The sequence below is a fragment of the Macrotis lagotis genome, chromosome 1 (assembly GCF_037893015.1).
Source record: "Macrotis lagotis isolate mMagLag1 chromosome 1, bilby.v1.9.chrom.fasta, whole genome shotgun sequence".
In the NCBI taxonomy this organism is placed as follows: Eukaryota; Metazoa; Chordata; class Mammalia; order Peramelemorphia; family Peramelidae; genus Macrotis; species Macrotis lagotis.
Genome location: NC_133658.1, coordinates 456,927,829 through 456,940,067, shown reverse-complemented (window position 1 = coordinate 456,940,067; position 12,239 = coordinate 456,927,829). Strand labels below are relative to the sequence as shown.

At 36.6% G+C, this 12,239-nt stretch overlaps 1 protein-coding gene and 1 pseudogene across 2 annotated transcripts in view; both read left to right on the top strand.

Moving 5' to 3' along the window:
- Positions 1-12,239, top strand: part of PCBD2 (pterin-4 alpha-carbinolamine dehydratase 2) — a 75,082-nt gene that overhangs the window by 1,204 nt on the left and 61,639 nt on the right. Inside the window, exon 2 of one of the 2 annotated variants that reach the window (XM_074213526.1) lies at positions 3,895-4,026. In XM_074213526.1, coding sequence (XP_074069627.1) covers positions 3,895-4,026 — 132 coding nt within the window. Of the gene's footprint in view, positions 1-3,894; positions 4,027-12,239 lie in introns of those variants that run through there. The other variant, XM_074213527.1, reaches the window with a different exon arrangement.
- LOC141506611 (ras-related protein Rab-4A pseudogene) lies at positions 4,034-10,402 on the top strand (annotated as a pseudogene).

Genomic DNA, 12,239 nt, shown 5'->3' with positions numbered 1-12,239 from the left:
ACAAGTCCATATGGAAGAGGGATTTTCTAGAGATGGTATAGGGCGTTAGAGATGCTCCTGTTTGGAGATGATATTGTGCTAGTTATATTAAGCACCAGAATATTGCAGTTTCATAAATGAGTTCCCTAATGTCTTAAGAGAGTTTGGGAAAAAACAAATGATTGAAGAATTCCTTTTGTCTAGATTGTGATGTAAAGTTAAATAGACATTAAATAATGAATTGGGTCTAGAATGGAAGAGGAAGAGAGGGATAGCATTTGTTTTGCATTGCCTAAATACCATTGTGCTTATCCTTACTTCCTCAGTCTTTTGTAACAGAGTTTCATTTTTTTTCTTGTCAGTATAGGGGCAGCTAGGTAGGATAGACCTCTGGGCTTCAAGTCAGGGAGACTCTTCCTGAGTTCAAATCTTGCTTCAAATAACCATGGGCAAGTGATTTAGTTCCATTTGCCTCAGTTTCTTCAGCTGTAAAATGAGGTGGAGAAGGAAATCACACACTACTCCAGTATTTTTGCCATGACTGACAACAAAATTCTTCTGTGAATGCTTTTGCTTTATGTGGGATGCCATAGTCTGCAACTAACTTAAATTGTAAACCTTCCAAATTGCAATGGAGTTGTGTAAAACTGGGTGAAAATACTTTTATCAACAAAAAACTGCAGAACTGATTTGTAAAGGATGTTATAGCAGAGATGTATAACCAAAAAAGAAGGTAGCTAAGTCATGTATTTATACTAAAGAAAAGGATACCTGATGAACGTTTTCATACTTCATTGGTATCCATGCAATTATAAATGTGGGTATGCCCTTCTCCAGAATTTTCTGGGGACTTAAGAGTCAGGATGAAAAGGCCTGACTGAGTTATGATGTCTAATAAGGAGAAGATCTTCACAACATATCACTTAAGTGTGCTATTTAATTAAAACCCTTAGGCAAGAACCTTTATATTGCTTTCTATTTTAATTTTTTTTTCTAGGTGACTTTGCTAAGTATTTACTGTTATATTTTTTTTCTATCTCTGATGGGTCATCTGGGCAGGGAAGAGATACCGGGAACTCAAAGGCTAGCCTTAAAGTGGAAGGGCTCTGAATAGGGTTTTATGGATTCATTTTGTGTCTTCTGGCTAAGGACAGGGTTAGCTAAGTCCAGAGGTGTTTATACTTAGTGACTGGCTGGTGAGTGATGAATTTTTTTGACCATAGCAAATCATAAAGACCATCTAGCAAATCTTTTTAGTCTGCTTCAGTGGGAGGGAGACCCACCACAGGAAAGATATCACAAATCCTTCAAGGAGTGCGTATAAGTGATGAGCACCTGTCCCAGTTGTTTGTAATGTAGCTCATTAGCTGTGAGGAAAGTCAAGGTCTGAGAATTTAGAACTTGGTGGTACAAAGACTTTTCTTATAAGGAGAAATTGAGTAATTACTTAACTTCTGACAATAAATCAAAGACAGGACTTGAGTTCCAGACTTCCTGAAGGCTGGTCCTCTTCACTCAGCCATGACTGCTTCTCATATTTTCTAATAAAAATAATTGTTAAACATTTGGAAAAGCATCAAGATAGTTACTATCATTTGTGCTGCGGCTGCTGTGGTTATGCCATGGGGGAAGTTTGTCAGTCAGCAATTGTGAGGGATCAAAGAATGGCAAGAATGCAATCACTGCTTTTGGGGTACTCACATTCTAATGGGAGAGGCAATATGCAAAAAATTATGTGCATACAACATGTATGTATAGATACCCAATTAGTGAAAATGGAATGTAATCTCAGAGAGAAGGCACTAGCAGTGGATGGGAGGGGTGACTGGGAAAGACCTCTTGCAGAAGGTGACATTCAAGCTGAGTGTAAAAGGAAGTCAGAGAATCCAGAAGGTAGAAGTCAGGCATGAGAGTTGTCCTGAAGTGGCATTGATGGGAGCTGGAGTGTGGTGCCTAAAGAACACTGGTGGAATAGGACTGTACATTATGTGAAGGGGAGGAGAGTGGAAGATAAATGAGAAGAGAGGGAGGGCTAGATTGTCCAGGATGATCAGAGCTAAGTAAAGGCTTTTATTTGTTCCTTGAGATAATAGGAAAATTTATTGAGTAGGAGAATGACATGGTCACTTTGACTGCTGAGTGGAGGGTGGACAGGAGTTGGGAGAGGCTTGAGGGGGCAGAGCCACCAGAGAGCTTCTGGGCAGTAGTCCAGGAGTGAGTTGATAAGGGCCTGTGCCATGGTAGTGGCAGTAAATGGAAAGGAATGAGGGGTGTGTGGAGGTAGGAAAGAGAACACTTTTCATTAGAATTAATATGTGAATTGAGTTTTGTAAGAGAGGAGTTGAGGATGACACAGCAGTCTCAAAACTCAAATAGAAGCAGGGGTCCACTAACCTGTATATGAAGATCTCTGAGGGCTGGATATTTTAACTCAGAAAATTACATATTAACATTATCCATGTCCTATTATATTTTTTCTTATTAACTATTTTCCAATTACATTTTAATCTTACTAGGACATGCTTGACACTGCTAGGCTGGGTTACTGAGAGACTCGCAGTGCTCTGGATAGTAAAAGGAACCTGGAAAGAGGGGAGTACTTCTGAGGAAAGATCTTAATTTTTGTTTTAATATGTTGGTTTTAAGATCTCTCTGGATTTCCAGATCTCTTTGGCATTTGAGAGAGGGATCTCTGATTCCTGCCACAGGTGGTTTCCTTAACACGGAGTGGTATCTGCAAAGTGTATGATGCTGTTGGCAGTGGGAAAGGGACTAGGGAATATGTTCATCCCCCACCCCCCCGGGAAAAACAATTTAGATTGTATTTTGATGAGAATCAAAATCAAGTATCATATTATGTTATGTATAGCACTTTTTTTTAAAGTTTTTGCAAGGTAAATGGGGTTAAGTGGCTTGTCCAAGGCCACACAGCTAGCTAATTATTAAGTGTCTGAGACCGGATTTGAAGGCCGGTGCTTTATCTACTACGCCACCTAGCCACCCCTGGATAGCACTTTTATAAAGGAAACAGAATCTGAAAGACTCTGATTTAGGTTTAAACCATGTCTTACATATACTTTTTATAACATTTTTCAATACTTTTAACATTAAAAAATGTAGATTTATTTTATTGATAACTTTTGTTTTTATATTACTTATATTTCCCCTTCTTCTCTCTTTCTTCCCAGAGATTGAACACTTAAAAAAAAAAGAATTTTTTTTCAAAAAGCAGAAGGAAAAAGCAAAATTCAGCAAAATCAGGCAACACTTTGCAGACATTTCACTTTATATTGGGATTTATATGTTCTACATCTGAGAACTCCCATTCTGCACAAGATCAGGGGTGCCTTACTGGAACTCTTCTACAGGAACAAGCTTGTTCTTTATAATTCTATGATGTTTAGTTTTGTTGTTGTTCTTTCCAGTTCTATAGTTGTAGTTATTGTGTACATTGCTTCTCTAGCCCAGCTTATTCACTTTTATTCTTTTCATATATTTTCCATGCTTCTTTGCATTGTGTTTGTCATTTCATATATCAAAGTGATTACTAACAGTGAATTAGTTTCCCAATTTTCCCACATCCTCTCTAACATTTGTTGTTATTTCCCTTCTATCATTTTTGCCAATCAGATAGGTTTAAGATGATATCTCAGAGTTATTTTAATTTTCATTTTTCTATCAATAGGCATTTTTTCATATGACTATATATAGTTTATATTTCTTTACTGAAAGATTGCCTGCTCATTTCCTTTGACCATTTATCAACTGGGGAATGACTTGTATTGAATATTATTAGTTTTAAAGATTCTTTAAAAATAACTTTGTGTAATATCAATACAAAATGATATAAAGTTGACTAGTAAAATAAAGATATGTCTAAATTCTCATTTGATTATATTTATTCTCTCTTAATAGTCTTCAGCATCTTATTGGTTAACAACAGAAGAAAGGAACCAAGTTCTACATGACCTCAAAGCTTCAGGATGGTCAGAATTAAATGAGAGAGATGCTATATATAAAGAATTTTGTTTCAGAAATTTTAATCAGGTAAGTGTTGGTGTTATATTTTCAATACATGTCTACTGAATATTTCATATGCTGTTGTTCTTCACTACATATGTTGGTAGGGTTGAAATTGGGAAATATCCTGGGGAAAGAGTCAGAATTGGAATCAAAAGGTTCAGTTTTCTTAGAACTCCATCCAGGGAACCAAGCCTAGTGGGAAACCAGACGCAGCAATAAATAGTCAAGTTAGGGAAGTAATTTAGGTCATAAGGAAAAGGGAAGGCCTGATTCTGATTTAATTAATTCCCAACTTTTTGATTGTTTTTGGAGACTGTTGTTTCTTCCCTAATCTCATCCATCACTGACTTGTTGGCATTTTTGTAGGCTGAAAACATTGTATTCCTTCTTGACTCATTTATCCACCAAGCATTTTTTAAATGTTTATTGTATTGGACCAAAAAAAACCCAAAAACCCAATCCATTGCTGTCCTTAAGGAGGGTATATTCTGTTATAGAGAATTACATATCTATCTATCTATCTATCTATCTATCTATCTATCTATCTGTCTATCTATAGTTAAGTAAATATAGAGTATCTTTTGTTCTTTCCAGTTCTCTATAGTTGTAGTTTTTGTGTACATTGTTTTTCTAGCCCTACTTATTTACTTTGCATTTTTTCATACGTTTTTCCATGCTTCTTTGCATTCATTGTATTTGTCATTTCATATATCACAGTGAATACTAACAGTGAATTACTAAATGCAAGTAGCTGATTGGTTAGACTTTGGCCTCAAGTAGACTGGCCTCCCATTTTCTCTCTCCAGAGTTAAGATATCTCTTTCAACACCCTAAGCTAGACCCATCTGAGTTCTCTACTTCCATTGTCTCTTATTATCCATCCTATAATCTCTGCTTTTCCTATTTGCTCAAATTTCCCTTCATACAATTATTCCTTTACTAGCTCATAATCTTCAGGTTTTATTGATATTCAAATTCCCTTGTCCTTCTAAGCTCAAAAACTCTGCCTTGAGCAGTTTTTTAAATCTTTCATCTCTTATTTGATCATTAGGTGGCTCAGGGAACATAGTACTGGACTTGAAGTCATAAAGATCTGAATTCAGATTCAGTTTAGACACTCACTGGTTGTGTGACCCTGGATATATCATTTAAGCTCTATTTGTATCTGCAATAATAGCATCTACTTCCTAGGATTGTGACAAAGACCAAAGAACAAACTCTGCTTAGTAAGTGCTAAAGAAATGTAGCTATTACTACAATTCTTATTGTGATTTCTAAAATTTATTTATTTATTCTTATTTTGTACAAATAATTTTTTTTATGCATTACTAAAATATTCTTGTTTAAGAGTAAACATAATACCCCTCCCCCAAATAAATATAGACCCGCATGAGCGATAAAGTAAAGGGGAGAGAAAAAAATAATAATAATAATTGTAGGTATGGCCAGGTGGCGCAGTGGACGGAGCACTGGCCCTAGAGCCAGGAGCACCCGAGCCCAAATCTGCCCCAGACACTCAACAATCACCCAGCTGTGTGACCCTGTGCAAGCCACCCCAACCCCATTGCCCTACTAAAAGCAAAAAAAATAAAAAGACCCAAAATAAAATAAAATAGTAATAATAATAGTAGGGGTGGCTGGGTAGAAGACAGATCACTAGCCCTTGAGCCAGGAGCATCCAGGTCCAAATCTGGCCTCAGACACCCAACAATCACCTAGCTGTGCGGCCCCAGGCAGGCCACCCAGCCCCATTTGCCCTGCAACCCCCCCCCCCCAAATAATAATAATGATAATAAAAAATGTGCTTCAGTCTGTGTTCCAACACCACTAGCTCTGTCTTGGGTGGATCATATTCTTTATGATAAGTCCATCACAAAAGTTACTTCCATATTTTTCCACTGTTGCCATTGCTGATTGCAACTCCCTCCATTCGTACTTCTCTGCTACCATGAACTATATTTTCTCTTTCCTTTCACTCTGTCTCTGCTGTAGGGTAGCTGAGTGGCACAGCAGACAGATCCCTGGCCATGGGGCCAAGAAGCCCCGAGCCCACATACCACCCCTTACCCAGCATCCACCTGGCCCTATAGTCCTGGACAGGCCATCCACTCCCAGCCTCTTGCAAGAAGTGAAAAAGAAAATGCATTATATCTGATCACTCTCCCCCCATGGTCCATCCTCTCTTCCATCACTCACATCCCTCCCTTCCCCCATCTCCCTTCTCTCCTTCTTACCCTAGATGTCTATACCCCATTGAGTATATATGCTGTTTCCTCTCCTAGCCACCTCTGATGAGAGCAAAGATTCCCTCATTCCCCCTCGCCTTACCCCCTTCCATATCATTGCAATAGCTCATTGTAATAAAGAAAAATCTTATTATATGAAATATCTTAGCCTATTCCCCCTCTCCTTTTTCTTTCTCCCATTACATTTCCCTTTTATCTATTGACTCCATTTTTACACTACAATATATTTTCAAATTCAGTTTTCTCCTGTGCTTCATCTATAAAAGCTCCTTCTTACCTGCTCTATTGAATGAGAAGGTTCACTCCTTCCCCGCCCACCCTGCTCCACCCCCTGCTCCTCGGGCTCCCTGGCTACAGTCAGATCCGGCCCAGCTGCTCTTCCCTCTCCTTTCCCCCCTGGGCCCCTGCTGCTGCCAGAGACTGGGGGAAGAGGCGGCGCCTGCTTCCCAAGATGTCACAGATGGCCATGTCCGAGACCTACGATTTTTTATTTAAGTTCCTGGTAATTGGAAATGCAGGAACTGGCAAATCGTGCTTACTTCATCAGTTTATAGAAAAAAAATTTAAAGATGATTCAAATCACACCATAGGTGTGGAGTTTAGTTCAAAGATAATAAATGTAGGTGGTAAATATGTAAAATTACAGATATGGGATACAGCAGGACAAGAATGATTCAGGTCTGTGACAAGAAGTTACTATAGAGGTGCAGCAGGAGCTCTATTAGTTTATGACGTTACCAGCCGAGAAACCTATAATGCACTTACTAATTGGTTGACAGATGCAAGAATGCTAGCAAGTCAAAATATTGTCATAATACTCTGTGGGAACAAAAAAGATCTAGATGCAGATCGTGAAGTTACTTTCTTAGAAGCTTCCAGGTTTGCCCAGGAAAATGAGCTTATGTTTTTGGAAACTAGTGCACAAACAGGGGAGAATGTAGAAGAAGCCTTTGTTCGGTGTGTAAGAAAAATACTCAATAAAATTGAATCAGGAGAACTGGATCCAGAAAGAATGGGCTCAGGTATTCAATATGGAGATGCTGCCTTAAGACAGCTCAGATCACCCTGTCATGCACAAGCCCAAAGTGCTCAAGAGTGCGGCTGTTAAAGTTTTGGACACTATAGAAACCTAAGCTCTATATACAAATGATATTTGGGAAGCAACTGATGAAGCTTCAAGGTTCTGCCGTTTTTATCACTATCTTTCCACCCTATGTCTAAAGTAGACCATTGCTGGGGGAAAAATAAAAGTACTTCGAGGTATTATGCAAGATAGTCAATATGGCACAGCAGATTATATAATAAATCTAATTCAATGGACAATACAAATAGATGTATGCAGAGATGTAAAAATTTTCTGTTCCACATTTTCCCTTTCACTTTTCATTTAAACATTGCTGTATCCTGCCTGTATATACTGTAGTGCAGTAAGTTTCCAAAGCATGGTATATGATGTATGATATGATAGAATGTTGCACTAAATGCAGTTTAATATTTTCTTTAATCATATGATCTAAAATTTGTTAATTGTGAGGAGTGCTTTTTATCATCATGTTTGTGTTGTATTGCACATTTGGTTATATTTATGACCTGAAATATAAAACCACTGACATTGATGGCCAGAGAATTTCCTATTTAATTTTTTTTTGCCATATGCTACACAATGTTTACCTGATTTACACTTGAAATACGAGGTCATTACTTTAAAGTTCATTAATATAAGAAAATAAAATTGGAAAATGATTTTCCATTGAAAATTCTCCTCTAAAAAAATGAGAAGGTTCATATGAGTGTTTTCAGTATCACTTTTCTATACAGGAATAAATGTAGTTCATCATCATTAAGTCCCTCCTATTTTCCCCTTCTCCTCCACTCTCTATGCTTCACCCGAGTCCTGTATTTGAAGATCAGACCTTCTGTTCAGCTCTGGCCATTCCAACAGGAACATTTGAAATTCCCCTGGTTCATTGAAAGTACATCTTTTTCCCTGGAAGGGGACGTTCAGTTTTGCTGGGTAGTTGATTCTCGGTTGCATTCTAAGCTCTTTTGCCTTCCGGTATATTATATTCCAAGCCCTACGGGCTTCCATTGTAGTTGCTGCTAAAGCCTGTGTGATCCTGACTGAAGCTCCATAATATTTGAATTGTGTCCTTCTGGCTGCTTGTAATATTTTCTCTTTGACTTGGGAGTTCTGGAACGTGGCTATAATATTTCTGGGGGTTGTTTTTCTTGGATCTCTTTTTGGGGGAGATCGGTGGATTCTCTCCATTTCTATTTTTCCCCTTGCTTCTAGGATATCAGGGCAATTTTCCTGTAATAATCTTTGAAAATGATGTCAAGGCTCTTTTCCTGGTCATGACTTTCAGGTATTCTAATAATTTTAAAATTATCTTTACTAAATCTGTTTTCCATATCTATTGTTTTTTCAATGAGATGTTTAACATTTTCTTTTTTTAATTTATTTTTATTAAAGATATTATTTGAGTTTTATATTTTTCCCCCAGTCTTGCTTCCCTCCCCCCTCCCCCCCCCACAGAAAGCACTCTGTCAGTCTTTACTTTGTTTCCATGTTGTACCTTGTTCCAAATTGGGTGTGATGAGAGAGAAATCATATACTTAAAGAGAAGTCTAAGAGGTAACAAGATCAGACAATAAGCTATCTGTTTTTTTTTTTCTAAATTAAAGGGAATAGTCCTTGCACTTTGTTCATACTCCACAGCTCCTTATCTGGATACAGATGGTACTCTCCTTTGCAGACAGCCCAAAATTGTTCCCAATTGTTGCACTGATGGAATGAGCAAGTCCTTCAAGGTTGAACATCACTCCCATGTTGCTGTTAGGGTGTACAGTGTTTTTCTGGTTCTGCTCATCTCACTCAGCATCAGTTCATGCAAATCCCTCCAGGTTTCCCTGAAATCCCATCCCTCCTGGTTTATAATAGAACAATAGTGTTCCATGACATACATATACCACAGTTTGCTAAGCCATTCCCCAATTGAAGGACATTTACTGGATTTCCAATTCTTTGCCACCACAAACAGGGCTGCTATAAATATTTTTGTACAAGTAATGTTTTTACCCTTTTTCCTCATCTCTTCAGGGTATAGACCCAGTAGTGGTATTGCTGGGTCAAAGGGTATGCACATTTTTGTTGCCCTTTGGGCATAGTTCCAAATAGCTCTCCAGGAGGGTTGGATGAGTTAACAGCTCCACCAACAGTGTAATAGTGTCCCAGATTTCCCACATCCCTTCCAACAATGATCATTATCCTTCCTGGTCATACTGGCCAATCTGAGAGGTGTGAGGTGGATACCTCAGAGAAGCTTTAATTTGCATTTCTCTAATAATTAATGATTTAGAGCATTTTTTTCATATGCCTATGGATTACTTTGATCTCCTCATCTGTAAATTGCCTTTGCATATCCTTTGACCATTTGTCAATTGGGGAATGGCTTTTTGTTTTAAAAATATGACTCAGTTCTTTATATATTTTAGAAATGAGTCCTTTGTCAGAATCATTAGTTGTAAAGATTGTTTCCCAATTTACCACATTTCTTTTGATCTTGGTTACAGTGGTTTTATCTGTGCAAGAGCTTTTTAATTTCATGTAATCGAAATCATCTAATTGTTTTTTGGTGATATTCTCCAACTCTTCTTTAGACATAAACTGTTCCCCTTTCCATAGATCTGACAGGTAGACTAGTCCTTGATCTTCTAATTTGCTTATAGTATTGTTTTTTATGTCTATGTCCTGTAACCATTTGGATCTTATCTTGGTAAAGGGTGTGAGGTGTTGGTCTAATCTAAGTTTCTTCCATACTAACTTCCAATTTTCCCAGCAATTTTTATCCAAGAGGGAGTTTTTATCCCAATGGCCAGACTCTTTGTGTTTATCAAACAGGAGCTTACTATAATCATCTTCTGCTTTTACACCTAGTCTATTCCACTGGTCCACCACTCTATTTCTTAGCCAATACCAAACAGTTTTCATGACTGATGCTTTATAATATAATTTTAGATTGGGTAGGGCTAAGCCACCTTCTTTTGTACTTTTTTTCATTAAGCTCCTGGCAATTCTTGACTTTTTATTTCTTTATATGACTTTACTTACAATTTTTGCTAACTCGTTAAAGTAATTTTTTGGAATTTTTATTGGTAGGGCACTAAACAGATAGTTTAGTTTTGGTAGAATTGTCATTTTTATTATATTAGCTCTCCCTATCCATGAGCAGTTGATATTTAACCAGTTATTTAAATCTAATTTAATTTGTGTGAGAAGTGTTTTATAATTGTTTTCAAAAAGATTCTGAGTCTGTCTTGGCAAATAGACTCCCAAATGTTTTATATTGTCTGAAGTTACTTTGAATGGGATTTCTCTTTCTAGCTCTTCCTGCTGTTTTTTGCTAGACATATATAGAAAAGTTGAGGATTTATGAGGGTTTATTTTATAACCTGCAACTTTGCTAAAATTGTTAATTGTTTCCAGTAGTTTTTTAGATGATTTCTTGGGATTCTCTAGGTAGATCATCATGTCATCTGCAAAGAGTGAGAGTTTTGTCTCTTCCTTCCATATTCTAATTCCTTTAATTTCTTTTTCTTCTCTAATTGCTGATGCTAACATTTCTAATACAATATTGAATAGTAGTGGCGATAACGGGCACCCTTGTTTAACCCCTGATCTTATTGGGAATGCCTCTAGCCTCTCCCCATTGAGTATAATGCTAGTTGATGGTTCCAGATAGATACTGCTAATTATTTTAAGGAACAGTCCATTTATTCCTACACTCTCTAGTGTTTTTCATAGGAATGGATGCTGTATTTTGTCAAAAGCTTTTTCAGCATCTATTGATATGATCATATGATTTCTGATAGGTTTGTTGTTGATATAATTGAGTATACTAACAGTTTTCCTAATATTGAACCAACCCTGCATTCCTGGAATAAATCCTACTTGACCATAATGTATTATCCTAGTGATGACTTGTAATCGTTTTGCTAAGATTTTATTTAGGATTTTTGCATCTATATTCATCAGGGAGATAGGTCTATAATTTTCTTTCTCTGTTTTAACTCTTCCTGGTTTAGGTAACAGTACCATATTGGTCTCATAGAAAGAGTTAGGCAGAGTTCCATCTTTCCCTATTTTTCCAAAGAGTTTATATAGGATTGGAACCAATTGTTCCTTAAATGTTTGGTAGAATTCACTTGTGAATCCATCAGGCCCTGGAGATTTTTTTTTAGGGAGTTCAGTAATGGCTTGTTGAATTTCTTTTTCTGAGGTAGGGTTGTTTAGGTATTTAATCTCTTCTTCATTTAACCTGGAAACTTATATTTTTGTAAATATTCATCCATTTCACTTAGATTATCATATTTATTGGCATAGAGTTGGCCAAAATAATTTCGAATTATTACTTTAATTTCTTCCTCATTGGTGGTGAGTTCATCTTTTTCATTTATGATACTAGCTATTTGGTTTTCTTCTTTCTTTTTTTTAATCAAATTGTCTAGAGGTTTATCAATTTTATTGGTTTTTTCATAATACCAAATTTTGGTTTTATTTATTAATTCAATAGTTTTTTTGCTTTCAATTTTATTAATTTCTCCTTTAATTTTTAAAATTTCTAATTAAGTACTTCATTGGGGATTTTTGATTTGTTCTTTCTCTAATTTTTTTAGTTGCATGTTTAGTTCATTGATTTCCTCTTTCTCCAATTTATTCATATAAGCATTTAGAATCATAATATATCCCCTGAGAGTTGCTTTGAATGAATCCCATAGGTTTTGGTATGTTGTTTCAATATTATCATTATCTATGATAAAATGGTTAATTCTTTCTATAATTTGTTTTTTGGTCCACTCATTTTTTAAAATGAGGTTATTCAGTTTCCAATTTGTTCTGGGTCTATACCTCCTTGGCCCCGTATTGCATATGACTTTTATTGCATTGTGATCTGAGAAAGATGTATTCACTATTTCTGCCTTTCTGCAGTT